This window comes from Malurus melanocephalus, unplaced genomic scaffold (genome assembly GCF_030028575.1).
Source record: "Malurus melanocephalus ecotype Western Australia unplaced genomic scaffold, MMel_1.1 scaffold_65, whole genome shotgun sequence".
NCBI classification, from domain to species: domain Eukaryota; kingdom Metazoa; phylum Chordata; class Aves; order Passeriformes; family Maluridae; genus Malurus; species Malurus melanocephalus.
In genome coordinates this window covers 798,303-823,633 of record NW_026623297.1, presented here as the reverse complement: position 1 = coordinate 823,633, position 25,331 = coordinate 798,303, and the positions used below count along the sequence as shown (strand labels likewise).

At 38.9% G+C, this 25,331-nt stretch overlaps 1 protein-coding gene across 1 annotated transcript in view; it reads left to right on the top strand.

The window, feature by feature from the left end:
* The window catches only part of SEMA3D (semaphorin 3D), a 127,518-nt gene that overhangs the window by 59,967 nt on the left and 42,220 nt on the right, over positions 1-25,331 (top strand). Inside the window, exons 4-8 of the mRNA XM_057366418.1 lie at positions 4,166-4,228; positions 5,857-5,976; positions 10,381-10,474; positions 13,761-13,889; positions 19,742-19,884. Coding sequence (XP_057222401.1) covers positions 4,166-4,228; positions 5,857-5,976; positions 10,381-10,474; positions 13,761-13,889; positions 19,742-19,884 — 549 coding nt within the window. The remainder of the gene's footprint in view (positions 1-4,165; positions 4,229-5,856; positions 5,977-10,380; positions 10,475-13,760; positions 13,890-19,741; positions 19,885-25,331) is intronic.

The window sequence follows — 25,331 nt, the reverse complement described above, 5'->3', positions numbered from 1 at the left end:
TGAGATAATGTCTCTTTACCAAGTTATATCGTCCATTGTCTTCTCTACCTCTATACTCCATTTTCATTGGAAACTTGTGTTACTCTTTCCCTAACTAAAAATTTCTTTTGAGTCTTTACAAACTGATGAAATAAGACCAATGGGTTTTTAAATTGTTAGATAGCTTGTGATCCTTCTCTTTTGTATTGTGACAATATATAGCATTTTCCACACATTTTACAAAGTCCTGCACGATCCTAGATTTAGTAGCCTAATTAGAAGTGATTCTAGAAAAAGCTGTKCTTTCACACATTTTCTTTGTAATCAGACTTCACTGGTGTTTTAGCATCCCTTCTAAGGATTCATAGTCTTAAGTGTTAGCCTAGAAACAAAATTTGATAGAGAAAGATAGATACTGAAAAMTGTGGAAAATATCAGTGTTATTAATTCATGACAGATGGCAGCTGTAATTAAGCTCTTAGAAGTGGAGCTATATATATATATATATTTATATACATATATATACTCACATATATAAATATACACATATACATATAGCATCCACATATCAATTTATTTATATGTAAATAATCTTAATTTTTTAAAAAAAAATCACTTTCCTTTTCATTCCTTTCTTATAGTAAAAAAGCGTATTTGGAGAAAGGAAAAATGCTACTTTTAGAAATTCTCTGCTCCTGATCTGGAAAGGACCTTTGTGGTTTTAAATGTTTTGCTTTAATAAGAAATCAATTTCCAGCTCCCCTTTAAAGTGATACCTTATCTGTTCTACACTTATGTACTGCTTAATTTTGTACTCATGGGAGGTTTTCTTTCACTCTGATAGCAAAGAACTTATTAACTTTCATTTATTAGGAGAATTTAATTTCTTTCCTGTTGCTAAATTTAAGAAAATATTTGAAGAATGATTTAAAAGTAAATGGTAAGGTTGCTTTTTTTTTTCTTAATTGGCAATAGAAGATAAAATCAGTAAATCATGACAGTAGCTGACCTTTGGAATTTTGATACGGCTATTTTAAAAGGAAAATAAACTGAAGATTGAGAAAAGAAAAGAATCCTATTTAAATATATAGTTCACATATTYCAATTAGTTGCATTCTTGCCTTAAATTCAGTAACTCCACTTAGCTATTCTAAGATTTCTTCAGACATGTCAGATACAGATGTAACTATAAAATATATTAAATATATAATTTGCTCTGTTTGAGACACAAAATAATTATAACTTTACAGGTTATATAGTGTTTGACTATCTGGAGATTTTTTCCCATTCTTTGAAGTTTTTTTCTTATTGAGGAGTTTAGAAAAAAAAAAGAATTTGTTAATAAAATGTTACTATTGTGAATAATGCATGTAAATAGAAGTTATGTAGAAAATTAGCTTCAAACCATTTACGATTTCAAAACTTTAAACCATTTACAAGCTCAATGATTTTAAATGTAGAAGAATCTACAGGAGCATCCAGTCTTACTTTTTTGACATATCTTGAAAGTAAGTAATTCATCTGAATAAAATATAGTAGTAAAACTTAATTCCAACTCCTACAGAAAAGTCAATACAGATGTGTAATGTTACTTGTGTCAGTGTTTAAGGGAACCAGACCTGTGGTACTGTTGCACAGCATGTCCTGTAATAAAAAATGAAGCTTTCTTGCTCAGCACATYGAAACATTATTTATTATGCAATATTCTTGATCTATTGCAATTTACARCTGACAGTTTCTGGGAACATCTAATTTCTCAATGGAAAGCAAATAAATATCACTTTTACTCCTCCATATATAATTGCAAATTGATTTTCAAGTTGGATCACTTAACTTCGCTTTTCATTGTCTAATGTGGCTATGTATAATGCTAAATACTGAGGCTGTTGAGTAACTAGAGAGTAAAACAATTGATTTTTTTAATGATGGTTGTCTGTGGTCAGTTATCATAGAAGTGGGGGTGTGTGTATTTCAGCCTTGTAGGCAAGCACTAATTCCCATGATGGAAGAACTGAGGGTAAGTCAAGTCCATTAACAATTCAGATCCCTTGAAGTCGATGTCTCTGTTTTTAACTCCTCCAGTTCTTCTCTGTAGTTGGCAAGGAGAACTGGGCATTTTCAGAATACAAAAGGATGTCTTGTCTGCCTAATTAGATAATTAAACTTCGGCCAAAAATCTCCCAGTCCTCTAGAAGACCTCTAGGCTTCTCAGGGATCTTGGGCAGAATTKGGCATAAAGTTTGTGTACAAGAGGACTGAGGATCAGATCTCAGCTCAGACAAATGTCCTTGGCCAAATGTGTTTGGAGATCCATGATCATGTTACTCTATCTGTTCCTTTTCATCAGCTTTTTTTCACCAGCAGCTTTTCATCAGCTTTTCTTCTCAGACTTACCCATGTTGCAATTGAGACTGATCCCACTGTGCCCAGGCGGAGACCAGACTGGGTCTACCTTCTGCCCTTTGTGATGTGCCCAGTACTGTCCTCYGACCTGCCTGTCACTGTGCCCTGTGCCATCCACACACACTGGCATGGCTGATTTCAGATTGCATTTTCATACCTGGATGCTATGACCACATCATTCTGAGAAAATGCTCTGGGAAAGCAAATCTGTGCTCCAGWGCTGCAATGCTGTTACACTGTCTTATCTCTGACTCCATGTAAATATTGTTGTAGAGGGTTAAGGTTTAAGTAACTGAAAATACATTATCTCTACTAAGAGGTTTTTATCAGAAAGGTAACTAAATTCACTTGAAAGGAAATTAATTTCCTTGCAGAAATCTAATACATCCATTTTCCCTGGGAAGGAAAGAGAAAAAAGTAAAATCAAAAGACTGTTTCCAGATTGAGAGAAACAATGACTGTAGGTTTTAGAAGGTGATAAAGGTACTTGACACAAGACACTGGCTTTTTGCTTTCCTTACCCATGTGGGACTGAGCCTGTTATGTCAAGCCACATCCTACAAGGTGCCAACAACTGGGTGAAAGGGAATATGACAGCAGTCCACTCCTCTTGCATGTCATTGAGTTATGYATCCTTTCTTGATCATGTTTTTATTTCTAATGCATATTATAACCATTCTTCATTCCTATATATTTGCTATTTAAGATTTTGTAAAGTGTGATTGGAGACTACTCTAAAGCATTTGTGACTACTAATGACCTGCTGATTGGTGCCTGGGATTTGAGGCAATTTCCTAATTAATTTTTGCTTAAAAGTTAATGTGATTTGTGGTGGTTTTATTATTAGTCATGAGAAATAACAATAGCTTTTTCTTGTCAAAATAAGAAGTACAAAAGATCCATATTTAACACGGTGATTCTGCAAGAATTTGTATTTGATTTCTATTTTAAGTTTAATAGAATCAAACATGTAGTCAGTCATATCCAATTTTGACTGCTTAATTGAAATCAATGAGTCAGAACCTGAACTGTTGTTCATTGATATTTCTTCACTAACATAATTTAAATTTCAGTAATTCATACTATTTTGTCATTTGGATTCATYTACATCAAGACATATATTATAGAATTCTACAGAGCAGATTAAAAAAGAAAGAGAAACAGTATCAATATATGCAGTCAATTATCCAAGGTCCATGATTCTACTCTAAACTTCTATGTAATTTTCTCAGTAAACTCAGTTCATGTTGATAGGTGACATTTTTAAACCATGCACTGTTGTTTTCTGTCAATGTACTTTTTATTCTACAAATTTCCCTTAAGTTATCCTTAGTTTTCTGAACCTAATTGTTTTCATTTGAAAATTGGCAGAAAGTGCTAAGTATTTTTTAGAGCAGTTACGCCAAGTCCACTGGACTAAATTCATCACAAATGTAATTTGCCTGGCTTTACAATCAGTTTAGTTTCCAGRTGATTTGGCTCATCATAACTTTGAGGGAAACACATAATGGTGACAAGGTGCCCTGGCCAGATTAACTGAATGCTTTTTAAAAGTACATGTAGCCAATGAGGAAATAAACAGAGATCAGGGGGTTTGATTTAAAGCCTCTTAACTTTTTGTAATGGAATCTTGTATTTGAAGTCATGTTCATTTCAATTTGCCTGCAAGGTTCTTCAACATGCATAAATCTGTTTTAACTTTTTATTAATGGAATAATAAATCTACTGTCACAGGATAGTTTACAATCTTCATAACCTTTGTCTTAYTTTAACTATGTTACAGATATACTGGCCTGCAGCAAAAGAAAAGGTAGAATTATGCAAATTAGCTGGGAAAGATGCCCATGTAAGTATGTGTATRTTTTTATTATTGCAGAGAATTACGAATGTCTGTGTATTTGTATTTGTTACTAAATGCACAAAATGCATCAGTAAGTTCTTGTTAAACTTCTTCTGAACTAATGTCCTAAGTATTTTTTCTTAATTAAAAAAAAATACATTTCTGTTGTTTTTAAATATTAATACTTAAAAAAATTCAATATTGTGGGCACAAATCATGCTAGGGTGTTCTTTTATGTAATGAACATAGCTGGGAGATGAATAGACTTTCCTCAAATGTGTACCATGCAATATTTCCCTGAAATCCTCTTTTTTCACATTAAAATGCTCCTTTTTTTCTTGGGAATATCCTGAATGTAACTTCATTGCAATTCATTAAAGAAACAGACTAGGAGAGCAGACAGTTGCAGTTAGGGTTAAAAGAAAATCTCAGACTCAATKACTTTTCCCTGAAACCACAAACCTTCTTTAGGAAGTATATTTAAGGTACATATGTGTATACAATACAACTTTTATATGTTTTGCATAGCACAGATTACATCATGTGTCTAGAGCCTACTATAAATGTAAACATTTCCTGTCTGTAAAATCAAATTTCTTCCTTTTCTGTCAAAAACATCTCGTCAGTTCTATCCAACATGTCAGTTACCAAGGTAGATACCAGCTCAAAACAYTCTCAGCTCTCTGACTAAACAATCTCAGCTTTTTATTCTAACTTGTTGCTGATCTTTGCAGCAGTCAAAACTTAAACAACACCTTTGCTGAGCACTGAGAATACTCTGATACTCATGTATATGGAAGATTTGTGCTGATCTGTTTCCACACTGAGAGAAAAAGGAAAGGGTCCTGAGAGGGGAATATTTATTTTGGGCTCTCACTTAGGTGTAGGGTGATGGCTTGAACATATGAGCAGAGATCTTGTGTATTCCCTCTAAGAATCTTAGATGTGTGTTCTGTCTTAATTTAATTTTGGGGAAGGCTACAGCAAACCTTTCCCCCAGCCCATGTATCATCCTTGGAGAAGGTAGCAGCTGCCTGTGCTGCTTATCAGCAAGGACCAACCCCAGCTAGAGCTAGAACTGGCCTGAACATCCATTGGTTTCAGCAGTGACCAAATAAAAGTGACCGGTATGATGTGATTGGTGCAGAGAAAGTTCATGCATATATAAAGCATACCCTTGGAAGTGTGTTGAAGCCTTTCAGCCCTCCACAATTATTATACTCATGTTATCTTTGGTGTTAAAGCTTGTGCAGCACCCTTAGCTGGGAGCARAGGCAGGAGGACTGGTAGCCAAACCAACCCAGTGGCTCTGCGACCTCTGCCCGGTTGTTGACAGGTGTTTGCTATGACACAGGCTGAACAGATCRCTCCAAACTGTGCTGTGAGCACACAGCTTCTCGTGGCTGTGAGCATTGCAGCAGAATTAGGTTTGCAAGTCTGATTGATGAGCTGCTTGGTAGATAGCCACTGTCAAACTGTAGTCATTGCAGCTTTGAGCTACTTTGTAAACAGTCTCTGCTACAGTAGTTTTTTGTATAAATACACYACTGCTATGGCTGTAAGTTAGTAGAATGTAGAATGCTAAAGAGAAAAATAAACACAAAAATTAACCTTTATCCTTCTTTTCCCAACAGACAGAATGTGCCAATTTTATCCGAGTTCTTCAGCCCTACAACCGGACCCATGTTTATGTCTGTGGCACAGGAGCATTTCACCCTCTCTGCGGATACATTGAACTTGGAACTCACAAAGAGGTAATTTAACTTTCTCACTAGTCTGACATGTCAAGGGATAGCCCTCATCTTGTTTAGCATTCATCACAGATTGGAAAATACTATGTGAGTGTGTAAAAAATGACCTGACAGCAGCTTGCATAAATAACAGGGTAAATGGTGGATTCTGTGGGTCAGAYGGGAACTCTTGTTCTCACATTTGGTATGTGCATATCGCTTTTGAACAAAGCACTTTCCTCAGGCTCCATACACAAAGTTCTTTGGAATGACACTTCCGTGTGATTAACTAAGTGAARAGAACATCTAACCCAGATGTCTTCCTTTCTAGTAAGTCATTTGTGCGCATACTTTCCTTACACACATTCGCACACATTCAGAGTTCAAGAGGAARCTTGTAGTTCCATCTTTTAATGTACATATAACCTTGGTCYAGAGAGCTGGTTTTCTGTGCCTTGTGCCTGAGAGTAATGCACAGTTTGAAAAGGATCTCTGAGCCTGAGTGCGGGGACGGTGTCTCAGGATTTTGCWATGTGTTGCCGTCTGGTCACTAAGGAGGTGTTGGGTGTCCTCCATCACTAATGGCATATTCCTGAGCTGAAGTTAGCAGCTGATTGGTCTTCATTTGCTGGTGACAAAGAAATCTCTATTCTAAGTGGAAAATGTTTGAGACCTAACCCTGACAACAGAAGAATTTTGGTGTTGTGTCAAGCAGCCACTTRGTATACAAGTCTCTTTTTAACTCCTATATGCACAACACCTAGGCTATATTTATCCCATCGGCACTGCTCTCAGACAGTGTTGAGATGTGACCTGTCTGGCTGCTTGCCTGTGGTGCAGGCTTCCTATGCTACTAATRGAAATAGCTTTCTCTTTTCTTCAGGGCTAGATGAAATTCTAGAATATAAGAAATTAACTTTAAAGTTAATAAATGCAATAACCTGAAACAGAATAATAGAATCATGGAATGGTTTGGGTTGAAAGGGCCCTTAAAGATGATCTAGTTTCAACCCTGCTRCCATGGGCAGGGGCACCTTGCACCRGAYMAGGTTGCTSCAAGCCCCAYCCAGAYTGGCCTTGAACACTTCAGGGATGGGKCATCCACAGCTTCTTTGGGTAACCTGTGCTGATGCCTCGCCACCCTCACAKAGAARAATTTCTCTCAAATACCTAATCTAAACCKACTYTATTTTATTTAAAGCTCTTCCYCCTTGTTCTGTCAGTGATACATGGAATCAAGGGCAGATCCTCACAGAAAAAAAAAACCAACAAAAAAGCCAGGATTAATGCTTGCCCAGACTGAGACTCATTATTATGTTACCCACAGTCTGTGGGTTGGATAACCAACCCAGAGGGGCTGCCTATGCAACAGAAAATTGGAGCTGTGAGAAATCTGCATGGTGGGTTTCTTTGCCTTATAAACTGTTAATGCTCCTGTTAGATGCTGTATAATTTGGCTTACAATGAAATAATTCTGTGGACTTCTTTCCTTTGCTACTKTAAATATTCCAGCTGAAGCAACTGAAATTTTAGATCCTTTGTATCATGCTGATTTCTTAGCTGAATGATCAAATACACAGCTGAATGGAACAGAACAGCTCTCAGCAAGAGTATAAGTATGGCTCTGGTTTACCTCTGGGTCATTAGCAAGATTCCTTATTCACTCTACCATTGCCGTACTTCATTTCAGCTACTTTATTTGTGAAGGTTGTTTTCATCAGACCTTATGAAATTATGGATTTGGTCTGACTGTTGAGTCCGGCAGCCAGTCTAGACAAGGGGTCTGTCTCAGTTAGACATGACCAATTACCTTATGAGAGGAAATGGAAGAAGAATCCTGGTATTGTATTTCCTAATCCCCTCASTGTCTCCCAGTCCTGCCTCTCCCACATTCCTCCTGGTTGCTCAGCTGCAGTGGTAGGTTGGACAGTGTTCAGCTCTGCTCTTGCCTCTTCTGACAGAGCAGCCCTTCTACAGCCTCTCACTGAKTTATCAGCCCTGAATGGCATCAGGCATATTCCCCGTTTCCTTCTTGGAGCCCCAAACACCCTTCAGCCACCATCCTTCCCCTGCCTCTCCAGATAAATGTGACAAGGCAGGAGGGTGTTGAGGATAGGCCCAGTGATGAGAATTTGACAGGCAGTTGAAAATGTCTCCTTGTAGGAACTGAAGCCAAGAGTGCTACAGGATAAGTGAAAGCATTTTTAATGCAGATCCATTCTGTTAGAATTTTTTCTTTCTTCCCTCCTTCTCCTTTTTAAAAATTACTTTAAAATTGAATCTCTGGGTTACAAGAACAGATAATAAATGTCTGGTAATTAGCAGGAATTCTTTCTTTCCAGGAAGTTGTGGGATGCTTGGGAGAGCCAGGGCCTGAGATAGCCTCATGGAGGTTGTGAAACCAGGCAGTGCTCTGCTGACCTTTGAAAGCTGCTGGTGGATCTGAGCAGTGCTTTCCTGGCCAGTGCCAGTGCTGTGAAAACAGAGAGGAAAACTGTGGATCAGGTGACTCAAAACCACAGCAGACACTCTTTTGAAGCAGTACAAATCCCCAACGGGATCACACAATTAAAGGGGATTAAAGTCCTCGTCTTGTTATTGCTCAAGTCGCTGCCAAAACTTCTCTTGGCCGGTGAAGAAGAGGCTTGGCCCGGCTGGTGCTCTTAGCCACAGCTCTCCAAGGGATGCTCTTTTCTTTGAAAGCTTTGCCTGAAGTGAAAGCAGGAGGTTAATTCTGTGTGAATGCCTGGTGGTGTCCATTAGTTTGTCTGGGTGAAGTCTGAAATATTTGATGTTGATCTGTAACTCCCTTGGTCCCCTGAGTACTGCTGGGCTTGCAGACAGACTCTTCCCATGTGATAAGGCAAGGGTTAGTTCCCTGAGCAGTTCAGGATGGCACATCCTAGAACAAAGGAGAATGGGACACCAGYGCAGCATTGCCGGGAAGAAAAGGCCTAGATTTTAGTTTAGTTTTGTCCTTGCTGTGCTCACCTCAGTATCCTGAGAACTTGGTTTGCCTGATGTTCCACAGGTCTGGGAAGATAACAAAAGTTGTTTGATGATTTGTATTCTGCTTTGTATGAGCTAGGATTGTTGGAGGAAATTGAATTTATGTTCACAGATCGGAATTGATTTTTCTTTTCTTTTAAGGAGCTTAATTATTCAATATCCTGGGCTTTTGTCTTCTGAGTCTAGAGAGTTTAGGAGGCACCTCAATAACATAAAAAGGTTTGGTCATTTATAATCTGATGTGCATTAAGGATGAATTGAATTAATGGGTTGTGAAGTCTAATCCTATGTGGCCATCTTTGGACATACTTACTTGTCATTTGTGCTTTCTAGGCCTCTTGCAAGTCAGAGATATGGAAACAAGTAATTAAAATAACATCTCCCATTTTTAATCATTTAAATCAGGGAGTTTTGATTTTTTGTAAAACTAACTTCTAAAGTTTTGTCTCTACAGTAGGCATTAAATCCACATTGATTGGATTTCTGAGTAYGAGAGGGATTTTAAATATCACTTAAGGTAGGGAAAGCATGCTAAAGGAAAATATGTTAAAAGCAGTTCTGTAGGCAATCTCACTTCTCTTAATGGCAGCACAATTCTGAAGATCAAGTCTCTATAACTGCAGAGAGTTCACTTTACTCCTCTGAGCTATCAATTTGCCTTCAGCAGGGCTYACTAAGGGTTTCAGGTTAAGTGTACTTTCAGGAAACCATTGAAAGGGGCAAGTAAAAGAATCCTTATTGGCAATTTAAAACTATAATAAAGCTTCAAATGGATGCCTACAGTAATCAAGTTGTTGATTGCCCACTGAAAACATCAGGAAYAWTTTTTTAATAATTATTTTCTTTATCTTCCTCTATGCCCTTGTTCTGTGACCCAGGAATTAATCACGCTGTATTTGGAAACTACAAGGAAGAATCTATTCTGATATCTCTKGTATCATTAGCCTTGTTAAAAATAATAAGAGAGAGCATATGCTGCTTTCATTTTAAAAGGGTCTGAACTGTGTCTGCTGTGAACATTATTCAGCAGTCCCTGGAGAAATTTCAGAGTCAGCCAGAATCCCTTCAGGGTCTCCTGTTGCAACACAGTCTATCAGCACTTTCCCAAATAGAAGCCAGTGCCTTTTAAGTACAATCCAGCTTTTAATTGGAATAGAAATGAACAATGCATCTCTTTTTTTTCTGAAAATAATTGTATTTTTTTAAGATTTGTGTTTYACTGTAGATTGGCTGGGATACAGTAAAACACTGAGTGAAAAATTCCAGATATAAACCCGGCACAGACTGTAAACATCATGCAGCTGAGATGACAGCTGCATGATCTAACACACCTTCACTTTGTATGCTCACAGAACAGGTTGTCTGCGTGAGTTTTTCTCTGTAGCCAGACTAAGATAATRAATTTGTGTTTATTCTCAGGAAATGGTATTTCGTTTGGATACCCAGAACCTGGAGTCTGGCAGGTTGAAATGCCCATTTGATCCTCAGCAGCCGTTCGCTTCAGTGATGGCAGGTAAGGAGCCACCAGAGCTAGGTGCTTTCCTGGCTCAACAGATGTCATTGCTCCTCCGGTACTGATCATTTTTCCAGTGYTGTTTGTGCTCCCAGAGCTGGGGAAGCCTTCAGGCTGCAGACACCAGAGAGCTGGAAGGGTAGCAATGCAAGCAGAGGCGTTAGAGCGGCTGTGAAACCTCTGTCAGCTGGGCAGAAAGGAGGTTTCGCCCTCACCCAGCCATTGCTCCTTTAAGAGGACAACAAAAAAACCCACATGGWCAGAGAGTGTTTGAAGCCCTGTGGGCCTCTTTCTGCAATTATCAATATGTTCTGCCCTTTGAAGTCTGCTGACATGCGCTATTTCCATAAATACGTTTCTGAGGTTTCTGTTTGCTCGAGAAGCCACTTCTGAAGCTGGGAGCCGCCGAACAAGATAGTGCACTCTGCCTGCTGCRTGCATTGCAGTGCTGTGTGGTCTGACATTTGGGGCCGAGGAATGTCAGCTTGACCTCTGGATTTCAAATCACTATAAGAGCTACTTTTGTCATGGTTTGGTTCATAGCTTTGGACAATTTTCATTTAACTTGTCCGTCAAGCATATGAAYACAAGATAAGAGTGAAGCACCATGACGTTTTCATTTGCAGCCAAAGAGCAGTGGTGACAATGCTTTGAAGTATCGGTCACTCTGTGTTATAAAAAGAATATGACTAATGTTCAGTCTTTATTCTCAGATAATAAGATAGATGATTTGTGATTCTGACCCTACAGATGGGGCAGGACTTCCTTTATTAAAAACAATAGATTAAAGCCTGTGCTTATTCTTCTCAGAGACCCCTAGTACTGTTTAATGACCGTGAAGTCTATTTTTAAAATGGGGTTCCAGAAACTTTTAACTTTTTTTTAAACTTTTTTTTTTTATCCAAGCAATAGAGCTCTGTGATTTATTATAGCATTGCCCAATTTCAGTAGCACTCTAGTGCTTTGACTGTTCCATTAAATCTTGTGAAATGAAGAAGCTGTTGTCTTTTAGCTACCTAAGACATGAACTTTGCTACATAAAAATTTTTGGGCTAGATAAAATTAATGGTCAGAGTATTCTAGTATCCCTTTTTTGACTGTGCCTGGGGTCAGATCCTTCACAGTAATGTAGAATTAACACTGTAAAAAGTTACAGGACTGACCAGAGAATATGTTTTTGGTCTATGGATGCTTACCTCATTCCCAAATGAATTAGGAGAACAGTGTAGTTCATGGATATGATGCTGCCCTGGAGCTCAGGTGAGATCATTTCCCATCTCTGTCACTAATGAGCAGAGTAACCTTGGCATGTCACTGCTCTCTAGTTTTATTTATCTGCCAAATGGGAATAAAGATTACTTGTATCCTTCAGAAAACACTTTTTATTCAATTACACATTTATGAGCTAAGTAATGTCTAACTATATTTTCACTCATATGTGTAAGTTAATGCAACTGAGTAATTTTCATTCTTTGTAGAAATAATCTCTCTAAAAGTTAATGCAACTGAGTAATTTTCATTCTTTGTAGAAATAATCTCTCTGAGTGCTACATGACATATCATCTCTAGTAAATCCCACAGATAAATTTGAAAAACTAGTCTTTTTGACTGAAAAATCACCTGCTCATCATCCATCCTCTGTTACAAATTATCACTCACCAACACTGTTCAGGACATAACTGGAGCTTGGAATGAGAGATACCAGAAGCTGAGGGAAGTGCTGAAAATGCCTTGTCAGCAGAGCCTAAGCAATGATGGAGAATTTCTGTTGGGCCTTCAGATGTATCGATCACCAAGTGCCTGTCAGTTAGCAAACACCAATTACCCTGCCCATTCCTCATTATGACAAATACYTTTCAGAATGCACTATTGTTTCTTTACAAAGGCAACATGCTGTCTGAAAGATGTGCTTTCCACAACTGTCATGGAAATAATACAGAGGTTACAATAATAATGGGGTAAAATGAAAAATGATAGATCTCTTTTGGACAAATAAAGCACTTGTGGATCATGGGTTGCGGGTTGGTTTGTTGATTTTTTTTTCCCCCTTGATCTTATTTTTTTAAGTGCATTTACATCTTTTGCAAATGAAAGCACAAACATCAGTGTGGAATGGTATTTATTCTGCATTCACTCTCAACAAAGGCTTCTCTCTAAAAGATCTTGTGAAATGTTTCCACCCAGGAGTATCAAAAAACCTGGAGAAGGAACTTTTGGAAGTGGAGTTTTATGTATCATATAGCTTTTTATAAGATTATAATATATGAACATGAACTTTTTTGTTTTTATGAACTCTAGGGATTTATTTTTGCAAGTCATTAAACAAAAAAAAAAAAAAAAAAGCCCTCTTCCAACCGATAAAGCTATCTTGTTATTTTACAGAAAAAGGGAGTATTGTAAAATACACTATGTGGTAAAAAAAAGTTCACACTGATACTGTTTCTTGGCTTCTTTTTGAAAAGCACTGTGATCTGAAGGGAAACAGAAAATATTGTGCATTTCTTAGTGTTTTCGTTGCCTACAACAGTGGCAGAGGAGCAAATAGGGACTGCAATTGCAGCAAGCTCACGGTACTGTGTTACAGATGTAGTGTCCTTGTGAGGCAAATTCTGGCAAATTCTGATTCAAGCAAGATGTGTCATTTATTTTAGYGAGACCACTCCGTGTTAAAATGATGACAGTTTGGGTCTGCAGCCATATCCCTGCCGTTAGCATATTAAATAGTTGCAGGCAATTCCCACAGTGCCTGAATTCCTCTTTGTGAATTAAATTTGGACAGAGGTCCTTATGCCAGGAATGGACCAAGCTGCAAAATCCCAATGGGGAAGGATTCATCCTGTTTTTCTGGCTCATGAGCAGCAAAGCCACTGGGGCCATGGCAATCCTGGGACACAAGAGGTAGCTGGAAAGGACAGATGGACATGTCCTCACCATGGTGCCCAGGTGCAWGGGACAGGGTGTTCACATTGAATAGACCTTTACACCCTTAAGAGCCCAGTACCCATTAGATCCTGGGAAATACATTTTACTGAATGCCTAAAAGATCTGAAGATTAGGCTTTGACGGTGTTACTTCTCAGAGGTATRATTACAAATRTTAYTCTSAYTTAAACRTAAGTAAATTCACAGAACCAAAAAAACATGAAAATAAGACCAAATAATACCTTAAAGCATTAAATTACTTCACAGACCAATAAAATATGGGTGTTGTTCACCCAAGATAATGTAAATAGTTTTAATTTTTTCCCCCCCAAAGCTGTAGAAACCCTATTTTTTTTCATTTGCAGATGAGTATCTTTATGCTGGAACAGCTTCTGATTTCCTTGGCAAAGACACTGCTCTGACACGTTCTCTGGGCCCTTCTCATGACCACCATTACATCAGAACTGACATTTCTGAACATTACTGGCTTACTGGTAAGATCCCAAACATATGCTGTTGTCATTTGCATTGTCCCTGCCCCTCTGAAGTTAATAGCTCCTTCCTTATATAAATATATGTCTGGGAACTATAAATATAGATATTGTATCATGGTGTCTTTGGATTACGTAGGCCTTTTTTAAAGAGCTTGGTGGAACAGAAATGCACTCGAGAAAAGTCACAGAGGTGAAAATGCTAATTAAGGGAAGAGTAAGTGCATAAGACCTAATCAGAGTTTCTGTCTTTGATCTATATATCTGTGTATATTCCTGTAATTGGAATCATCCTTGACTTAAATGCTTCTATATCCAGTGTTGTTGGAATATTTTTTTTTAAACTATTTTTTTCTGATCACTTGTTCAAAGCTGTTCCATTCAGCATGTTGAGATGATAGACTAGAAATTCCATGTTTCTTTGGTAGATTTTTTTTTTTCTTTTCCTTTTTAAAGGGGGAAAAATACTCTTTGTTGCTGTGAGGATCATTTAAAACCACTAAGGGCACACTAAAATAGCTCCCCAAGCAAAACACTGCTTTTWCTTGCCCATTAAAAAACATTGTGAGGTAGTAAACCCTCTGAAAAAGYGGCTGCATTTGCACCCAGCCAGTCTCAAACCACACACAGAGTAACATGGAAAACTTCACTCACAAGCTAACCCTTCTCGATTAAAGCATCCCCCTTTTAGCTGTCAACTGTCTTTAAAGATGTCCTGGCTCAGGATGCTGCCGTAACTATTATGGGTGCAGGGTAAAGCCAGGGTCTGCTGACCACAGGGTTAAGTTGTCTTCCCAGCAGACAWCTTCTAAAAAGGATAATTTTACCTYTTAAMTCTTTGAGACCTCAACAAGAGGAAGTGTTCTTTTTTTTCTTAGTAGGTTTTCCCTATCCTTTCTCTTCCTTTTTCTGTATTGTTGCCCTAAACTTCTATCTGGATGTAACTCCATAACACCAGGATTCCTGCTGTGAGGTGAGGAGAAAAAGAAAAAGCYACTTAAAAAGTCATTTTTACCTTTCCAAATAGGAGTAAGTCTTTTGGACAGGTASAAGAATCTCACATCCAACTCTGCTGCTATCCCAGTTTCATTTCCTGTGCTGGGAGTCTTTCTTGTCCCACCTCTCCTATCTCCTCTCTCTCATTTGCACACACCCTTTGTGCAAGGCAGACCAGAAATGGGCTGTACGTGACATGAACCAGGATGGGTCCTTTCAGCAGTCAGTTCTTTAATTCTCATTAGCCATGCAACTGCATATCCAGTTTTATCACTGATGAYCTGCAGACAGTCACCATGGAAAGGTGGCTGGATAGCTGCTTTCCTAAGGGATGCAATAATAAGCTAAAAAGAAAGATTTACTGTGGATTGGCCCAGAGGTGCATCTGGTGTTATCATTAGTATAGATCCACCTTGATGAGTGTTACAGGGTTGAGTTCCAAGCCCAAAAGAACTTGTAGCTTAAAAATCCAGTTGCAAAGATTTCTTTCTGCTATTGTTGTTTCTTCATGAGCAGTTTGAGGCAAGAGAACAGTACAAGAAAACAGAATAAACTGTAGGTTTGAGAAATGTTTAGATGTTTCCATTTGGAGGCTGAGTGGGGGGTGGCTGCCTTTCCTCTTTCTCCTAGATTGATTCATGATTTATTCTGTTTTCACTTAAAGCGTCTGTATTAGTGAAAGTTTTCTAAGGAGAACAGTATATTAATATGTCTGGGTCTGAAAAACAGCTTTAGTGTGCTAGACTGTGAGGTGAAAATTGCCCCACACTATATAAACACAGAAGACCCCATATATTCCTTGGGTTTACCTTGTTTCCAGCCATATAAAACCCCATGGCCACAATTCTGTCTAAGACTTCACAAACACAATCCATTCAGTGTTATACTAAGAGGCACAGATATAAACTAGGTGCTTTTTATATTTTGAATCAGTCCTTTTAAGGTTGGAGAAAATTTTGAGTGTAACTTGAAATGACGGAATCACTTCTRCAATAAGCCATAGGGTGGCCAATATATTTCTAGTTTACTGTGTAATRTTACCAATTACATACTTTTGTGCTTTCAGCCGATATTGGTATAAAGAAAATATTTATTTGATTTCATGTTTAAAACTCCCATCTCATCTAAATCCCCTCTTCCCTAAACCCACTACCCATTTACTAAGCATGTGTTAGACCTCCAGGAAAACTTGTACATACTTGAATAATTGTACAATTTGAAATAAATTATATCCATGCATGACTCATGTTTTACTTAGGATAAGCAGAAAATGTACAGCTTGTTTTCTCCCAGACGGCCAAGGAAGTTTTCCTGTAATGCACCTTAATATTTTTAAAGTTTAGTCTTACTCTGTTTCTGGAAACTGAATTATCCTTTCCTGAGGGAAGGGAGGTAAAGACAAAGCACGAGGGAAAAATGTGTGGGATACCTTCCAGCTCCTTGCAGGGCATCTGTATCTTGACTAATTAAGACATGTCCTAATCTCAGTGACTGAATAGCAGCTCCACAAAGGAKAAAAGGAGGAAGGCAGCTAATCTTTCCCATGACTCAGGCTCACACGTGCTCATACTCCCGCAAGGGTGGCACTGGAGCAGAGGGGAGCAGGGCTGCAGATTCAGGCGTTCCCACAGCTGCCCACAGGAACTCCCTTGCCCAGGGATGAGGCACATGGGGCTGGTGGCCCCTCTCCGGATGGCAAAGCCGCCCACTGGAACCGAGTCTGCCCCGTGCCAGCCCCGTGGGCAGAGGAGAGCATCCCTCCAGCCCTGCACACAGCCATCMACATTCCTCCCTCCTTCTTTGGAAGAGAAAAGCCATAGCTGGAACAAGGCCTTGCTTGAGTTGAGTTCATCTCTCTTTTTTTTTTTTTCTTTTAACTTTTTTCATAGCAATTTGGTTGTCTGTTCCAGGGCAAAGTCTTRCAGGCAATGAGTTCTTTATATCCTGTGAACTTTGGATGGGATTCAGCTCCCTTAGCTCTAAAAGGCAAAAGCTAGCATCCTGTCTGAGCTCAGTCCTTTTGCTTGTCTCTGTAATTTACTGAGAGAGGTGACACTTCCAGAGGGTGACTCACCCCGCCTATTGTAGGAATCTGTCTTAAAATAGGATTGTTCATTGTCACTCCCTGAGAGAGGACCTGGCTGAGTGTGTTTTAGGAGCTGGACTTCTAGGTGATTATGGTAAATGAGGTGAGCATTGTCCTTTGCATTCTGTCATGCCACATATTTCTGGCATCCCAATGACACAGAGGTGCTGCTTCCCACTGTTTTGGGTTGCTTTTTTATTTCTTCATGTTCTGGGACAGCCACTCTTTTGTTGCCCTCTCTTTCTGAGACTGACCTCTCTATAGGGTGCACTGCCTAAAATCATTTCTGGTTTCAGAAGGGTGTGATGGCCAGCAGGTAACCAAGAKCCAACCCAGCAGTGATGGACCAGCTGGATCAGCGTTTCCCACCAGCCCACATGAGCATGTTTAAAAAAGCACGAGCAGCACCTGTACCATCTATTTCCAGAGTTCACATTGCCTTTAGTCCCCRGTTTGGTTACATACAATCTAGCCATGGACTTAATATGTGGGAAAATCTTCTGCTGAAGCAAATAGCAGGAAGGATAGCTGTGTCTATGGGAAAACAAACACTGGTTTAAAAGCATCRTCGTTAGTTTTTTCTCCCATGCAAGGAATCCAAAAGCCCAATTCACAGTTAGTTTAAGTGCACTTTTATATGTTGGATAGATGGGTTAGAAAAGATGAGACCAAGATCTCACTTGCAAAACATGCTTTTCAGATCATAATCTCTTCCATTTAATTGTTTTCACTTTGTCTTCGTATCTTTTACAATGTATTTTTGTTTGGATTTAACTTTCAACTTCAGTGTTTGCAATTGTGATTTAAAATTGTTAAATATTTGTGTTCCCTTAATTTGTTAGAGATTCTTCTAAATCTGTTCCAGGAATTAGTATTGAGACATTTGGTTTTGCATTTGGCTTGCCAAGGAAAGCAATGAAGTTTAATCTTAAACCCCCCATATATTCAGTGTTTTTTTTCTGTTACTGTAGATTAAAAAAAAAAAAAAGTGAATTTCAAAAATGTGGTATAGAAGTATTTTACAGGTTTCCTCTTAAATGGCTATTTAGCTAACCACATATTTAAGAAATGATACTGGAAGCATATTTATGTATTTATTCATGCTTAGAGATCTAATCTTCAAAGCAGCCTTACAGGCCCTGAGAGGTAATTGAATATTTTCCTCAGGCTCATTTTGAAACCTGCCTTAAATTTATAGATCTTGATGCCTGCATCATTTCATTTTTTCTGCTGACACTATTCTCTGGTGTMAGAAAGGTTTAAAATGGAAGCAGCACTGTGGCTATTTTCACCCATAAATTTACTCTTCTGTCACGAAGGTGCATGTTGAGCCCTTAAACACATCCCGTTTTGTTTCAGGCCCTTTGTCCCTGCAAACTTTTGAATGAAGGACTCTGCTTTTCTTCTGTGTATACTGTAGAGTTCATGGTGAAAATTCCTCCAGGCTAATATAAAGTAACAGTCATTATGAAAAGGACAAAGGCATGAAGATATATTGAAAGCTGATAATAGTASTCCCCCATATAAACAGTGTGCTCTGTTTGCTCTGCATTCTTACACCACCCTCCTTACTGCTTTCTGCTACAGCCTACCTGATAATGGGGGACAAAGACTGTGTATTTTATTGCTGAAAGAATGTATTTTAGAGTCAAGGGTCTCTTTGCACTATATTTGTATAGCCACTTCTGTTTAAAGAAAAACATCATTGATCCAAGGGCCCTCAGAAGAGCTCATCTATTGTAGCTCACTGGGGAATGTCTTAAAAATCATGGCTGCAAGTAGCTGGTTCACTTGTGCAAACTGGTGTTGCCTGCTCTGCTGCAGTCAGGGACSCCTGAATTACTTTAATTTCTGATTTTAGAGCAAAATTTAAAGGAATAAAACCCCAAAACAACACCARAACCAAACCCCCTTAATTAGTGAGCAGTAGAGCAGGATTGGAGACCATGGATGAAGGAACTGGGGAAGACAGGAAAGAACATCTTGGCCCAGTAAGAATGCCTGTAARATGCAGGCAGGTCCCTAAGCGTGCCTTGGAAGAGACCAGAAATAAAATGATGGCCCAGCATGCCAAGACAAGGCATTTCTTGCAAAAAGCAGATTTAAATAACCCAAACAAACCATTACATTGATAGAGCTGTTTTCATTGATAGGGCTGTTACATTGATATAGCTGGTTTCAAGCACAAGGAGCTGTGGTGACTGGCCAGCCATTTTTGGAGTTTGTTGTGCTGACTGGGGAACCACAGCATGGCACTGTGTTGGATTTGGTGGATATAGTCAGTAAAACTTCTGTATCACAGATAGGTAGGAAACATTCCTTTGCAAGTTACCTCTAGTAAACAGAGTGTATTTCTGTATTCATGACTGCTGAAAGGAGTAATTAATTTAAATTCTACCAGGTGATTTCAGAAAATCTGCTTAGCTTCATTTTGGTGRCAAGAGCAGTAAGTTAGAATTGTATAGGCAATAATTTGTACTGAGAGTTGCTCTATTTTCAGAGAATGACAAAAAGTGCTGCATACTTTTGCAAGTGGTAGTAAGATATGTACACAAAAACATCAACCTGGGAGTAAATAGTTCAGATTCTGTGCTGGTTTTCACTTGGAATTTCACTTGAAACTTGTTAATACATATATATATATATATATATATATATATAAAAATTATATATAATGACATTTTTATTTCACAACATATAAATGCAGAGATTTAACGGAAAGCACTGAGGCTTTTCTTTCAGATTTTTACTCCCCTTTCTTTTTAATTTCTAGGAGCAAAATTCATTGGAACTTTTCCCATCCCAGATACCTATAACCCAGATGACGATAAAATCTACTTCTTTTTTCGAGAAATATCTCAAGATAGTGGCACATCTGACAAGACAATCCTTTCCAGAGTTGGGAGAGTTTGTAAGGTGAGGTCTCTATCTTTTTTTTTTTTTTTAATTACTATTTAAAGAAAAAATCTAAAGTTTGCTCTTTTTCTGTGAGAAGTCTGTTTTCCCTTCTGTTACCAAATGAGCCATCATAGTCGCCTTTCTGAACATAGATCAGTAATGCCATCTGAAATTGTCAAAAAATAGACTTGATATTGACTGTGTACCTCTTTTTGAAAGAGCAGAAATGTTAATAAATTATAATCCTGTGTCCAAATGATAAAGTATTGACCTTCAGAAATGAACAGTGTCTTACTCTGTTTCATGACAGGATTTCAGTGAGGATTGATGTGTCAAAGTTTACACAGTGGGAAAGTATTTGGGGTTTTGTGTAAAGTGCCCAGTGAATGCATAGATGTGCAAACCCATCCTTTCAGCCTGGCTCTGTACCTGATTCCTGGGCATTACTGAGAGCTGGGGTCAGTCGTTTGTTTCTGCATATTCCTGATAACCAGCTGSGGTGAAGGGAGGCTAAAAAAGTATACAATTTCTGAGCTACACCCACATCTGCCTGGAGGAAGAAGAGCAATCTTTGACCCATTGACCAGGAGGAACCAGACCCCGGGTCTGCTGCAGTGTAAAAAGTTCATTTGGCTGGTGCCTGACCTCCTTTAAATGATTACTCCTTCACTTTCTCCTTCATTATGCTTGGGTTTGGCTTTTATGAAAGGGTTGTGCCCTGATGGTATATACAGATCAGGCTTTCACGAGCTGCACTCTTCTGAGAGAAGAGTCTCTGTCAAGGGCAGAAGCCTCCTCAAAAGGTAACAAGAAGGAAAAACAGTTCCTGTACATGAAARCAGCAGTCAGTGTAGTTTGCTGTTTTAACAGCCTGATGSTTTTACTGAGGTCTCTGCCCACTGTGGCAGAAGGGTCTGTAGACTCCTGTGCCAAACACACGCTCTATCCACTCCCCTGACCCCTGGGACATTCTGTTCCTATATTCTGCAGTAAAAGATGTAGTCAGTGTAAGTACTCCCATCCTGTCTTTAAGTCYTCAGTGAATCCAAGTACCCAAGAGTCACTGGTAAAAATCAGGAGAATGGGACTTCAAAGCTGTCYTCATATTAGTAAATACAAGCTTTGAGCAAATGTTTATCTCATATGATAAATTAGATACCAGCATCACCGCAGCAGTCACTCAAGTMGGTACATTTCTGTGATATTTAGTTCAGAAGCTTTCACTGCATTTTCTGAGCAGTGTGACTCTGTTGGCAGTGAAAATTACCTCCTCGAGAAACTTGAAAGTTAGTAAATGAGYGAGGCATTTGTGATCTGCAATAAAATGTGTATGGGAGAAGGGCACCCATTCAGCTATGGACACACACTGRAAAACAAAGAGTGGACAAGTGCATGGATATGTAAATCTGCAACTGCTCTGCAGTACAGCAAATTCCCAACTCTAACTGAGATTTCAGTGGCCGCAGCCATTTCACACTTCTGTCCTTGACCTAAAGTGTTAAGAAAATAAAACATTCATTCATAAATCAGTTCTCTAGCAGGTTTTTAGCCAGACGAAAGAATGGATAATCTTTTGTTGGGTATTTATCACACAGCAGTGTGATTAATGGCAGAATGGAAATGCAAACATGTATGATTTGCTGCTAGACATGGCATTTGCTGATTATGGGAAAGCACTTAATGCATTAGGAGAAATTGATAGACAACATTTTCAAGCCAAGGCACATGGGAGAGTTTAGTAAACTAAGATATATTGCCTAGAGATCCCCAGCATCCTTTACCTAGAGAAAAAAGGAGATAAGCTATCATARTAGAAGCAAATGTATTGTAAGGAAATCCTAATGACTCTGTATAATCATACCTCAAATGAGAATGAATTTGTAGAGTAATCATGTTACCGGGAAAAATGTAATGAATTTTATTTTTAGTAGTCAAAGCAAAACAATGAAAAGTGATAAGCAAGGTGACTATTATTAATAGTTCTGCACTGTCTTCTTTATGTACTGAATACTTCCCACTGGTTGCAGAATTCTTTTGCTTGTCTRTATTCCTKKTTTTTTTTTATGTTTGTTTTAATTGTCAGCAAATAAAAAAACACTTATTTCTAATAATTATAATAAAAATAGAATTAATGTGGGTATTTAATATAAATAAAAATATGCAAATAGTCTTGTCTGTTAATGGATGGAGATACTTTGGGTCTGTGCTGTGGTATGAAACATCTGCTGTGCTTAATCRTCTCTGACACAGGAGCAATGCCTTTGATTGCAACAGTTGATAACATAAGAATTTCTACTTGCACTGTCTCAATAATGTGACCTGAACTGCACAAAGTTGAGCAGTACTTTGCCTTCTTTCCCTGTTTAGCAGAGAATAGCAGTGGATGGGAGTAGCTCAGCAACTTCTGAAATAATTTGCTTAGTAAACACAGCCTTTTTTTTTAATAGAACTCAGTTGCTCTCTACCTCACTGTGCCTTCAGGCTCCTGTACATTAAGGCCAGAAACACATGCTGAAATTAGAATAGGCTTTGTTTTTAATAAGAAGCTCAGTCAATGCAGCCTATTCTTTGGCTGATTTTCAAGGGTTCAACAATATGGTCTCTCAGTGATCTCTCTCTCCCTTAGGGAAAATCTTCTCTGGAAAGCATTCCCCTTTCCCAGCTACTTTCAAACCCAGAAGATGACAGTGCTCTTGCTGGCAGCTCTTTGCCCAAACAGCTGTCACTTGTCCTGTTCACCAGACCTTACGTACCCAGTGTCCTGCAGCCTGTGCTGCGACAACAGCCTGTGCTGCAGCTCTCCAGAGCACTCACTCGGGTTTACGTCATCTGYTCTGTATCACTGAGGGATATCACTGGGACTGGGAGGAAATGCTTTCAACAGCCACTTTCRGAACCAGTTGTGTCATTTATCATGGCAAATGGCATTTCCTGTTTTTCATTTGAGCAAAGCAGAAAAAGTATCATTGCCCTATCTGCAATACCTGATACTACTTATGGCACGTTCATACTTTTCATAAATTGCAATATTTGGGGTTATTTGCTTTCTTTTCATGTAAGGCCATAACCAAAAAGAAAAACTACTATTGAAGATTAGCCAGCAAACTTCACTTTTTAAAAAAAATGCATACAGTTACACGCATGTATTAAATGATCATATAAACCTTAACTTCTTAAGAGCATGGATCCAGTTATTTCTRTTTCTAAAAACACAGGCATAAGTGTTTACACCTACATTGTCTTCAAGCCCACAATGCTGAAYTGCTTTGCATCAGAGGAAGACAGGACACAGTCATTACACATTSAGCAAGATTTTKGAAAGAAAGGGTRCAATTGTAGCATCCATGCACTGTGYCCTGAGCAGTCYAGTWACAAGTCAGCTACATTTTTGTTCATATCCACTGCTAAATGATGGCAGAATTGTAATTTATCGACATCCTCATATATGCACAAGTACAGATCTAGAAAATATCCAGTTTTCCCTCTTATTTTCCCCACTCAAATAAAGTGAGAAATAAAAACCTGCCATAGGAAAGGTTCTAAAGGGGGAGCAAAATTGTTGGAGCTTTTGTTTGTTTGTTATCTATATAGAAACACATCTTTTCAAAGTTACAACCTCATCCTATTGGAATGGAGTGGAAATTAGCCAAAAGCAGTAGTCTCTCTGCTGCAGTATGAAAATCCTGTTTATTATTACAGCGGTTTGCGTTTGCTGTGTTACAAACGTTTCTTTAATGGTTTTGGTGATGTATTGCAAAAGTTACGGCATGCAGCCTTAGACGCTGATTTCTGAGACCTCCGCTGCCAAGAAATAAGACTTCAGCCCCTGATGTTTTCCCATATTTCCCAAAGTGTTCAGTATCCAGAAGCAGCCTTTGTTCTAGTGGGAACAAGTGAGCTCTTTGTCTTTTTTCCTTTTCTTTTTTTTTTTTTTTTTTTTTTTTTTAAATACCATTCCACCCCTATATATACCAAGCTGTACCTGGGGAAAAGAATACAGCAATTAGGCACAGCCCTCCTGGTTAAACTGTACTTTCTAAGCACACTGGAATGTAATCATTTTAAGAGCTCTTGAGTCGAGAGCCCTGGACACACCCTGCATTCCACCTTTGGGTAATGTAATTTATTTCCAAAGCCATGAACATGAGCAGAGTTCAAGGCTATGACCTTGCCTCCTGTCTGGTGCTTTAAGCAATTTGTATTCCCAGAACGGCAGGAGGGAGCTGTTCCCCTGCGGCTCCAAGTCCCGAGTCTCCGGTGGGCTTTGCCACAGGGCTGCTTGTATGAAAGAGTTAAGAGGTGTTTTTCTTGTCCTGGAAACAGTCTAGCCATGCCTTTACTGTGACTAGGGATAACTGGCCCATTATCATAATTTGTGTTTCTATATTGTGTAGATAATTGATCTCTCTCCCAAGCCCTCGGAGCTGTCCTGGCGGTGTCCGGCTCTGCYGTTCAGCTGCACTGGCCGGCTCCCGGAAGCCAAATAGCCATGTTAGCATGTTCTCAGCAGGGCTAATTAGTCTGGGCTCAGAGCCATGCTCGTGCAGCTATCCTGCTTCTAGTTCTGGAGGCAACTCATTCCAGACGAGGTTTAACTTACTGTGTGTTGCAGGCTCACATACCTCCTTTGTCACYGTAATATTGCCTAGCCACAACTCCAGCCATGGAAAATACTTTTTTTTCTTGATTTCTCAGTGATAATGATTAAGAACCCTCTGAAAAAGTCATCGCTAGAACAACCTTGGCCCTCATTTGCCCACTGAGTACCTTTGCAGCCCTGAATCTTTGGCAGCCGRCTCCTCTTGGACTTCCAAATTTGGCATTTGCATGTTGTATGCCATTTGAAAGTTTTCAAATTATGTAGAAAAGCAGATGCTCATCATGATGATTTCATTTTTAAGGGCTGATGTGCTGGAGACAGGCCAATTCCATAGAGTATCTGCTTCTCACTGTGATGGATTAGGTGATAAAACATCAGGCTTTGTCAAGTCTTTAAGGCCAACTTTCCTTATTGGCAAGGTTTATATAAGTATCGGAAGTTTTGTAAATTTCTGTCCCTCATGRGGCTATTCCAATAATTGGTGTTTTGAGGGGGGAAATTACGGTTTACAGATGAGGCAAAAATATGTAAGATAGCTTATATGTAAAGAAGTGTGACTGAATTTTACTGAGCCTTGGGGACAGTGAAAAAGAAGTTGCAGTGYCAGGATAGATCTTTAAAAACTGGACTATGGAAATGCAGCTGCATAACCTCTGAAACAAACTCTGGAAGCCATCCTAGCTGCCAGGGAGACTCATTGCATAAGACACTGTCAGTAACMCCCAGCTCAGAAGTGGAAGCCTGCAGAGTTAATTTTAGTGAAGTTTCTRTGGCTAATCCAAAGTCCCTGATTTGTGAGTGCTTTGACTCATATGTTCAAATATCTGTAAGAGTAGCCAATAATGACTTTCTGATTCTGATATTC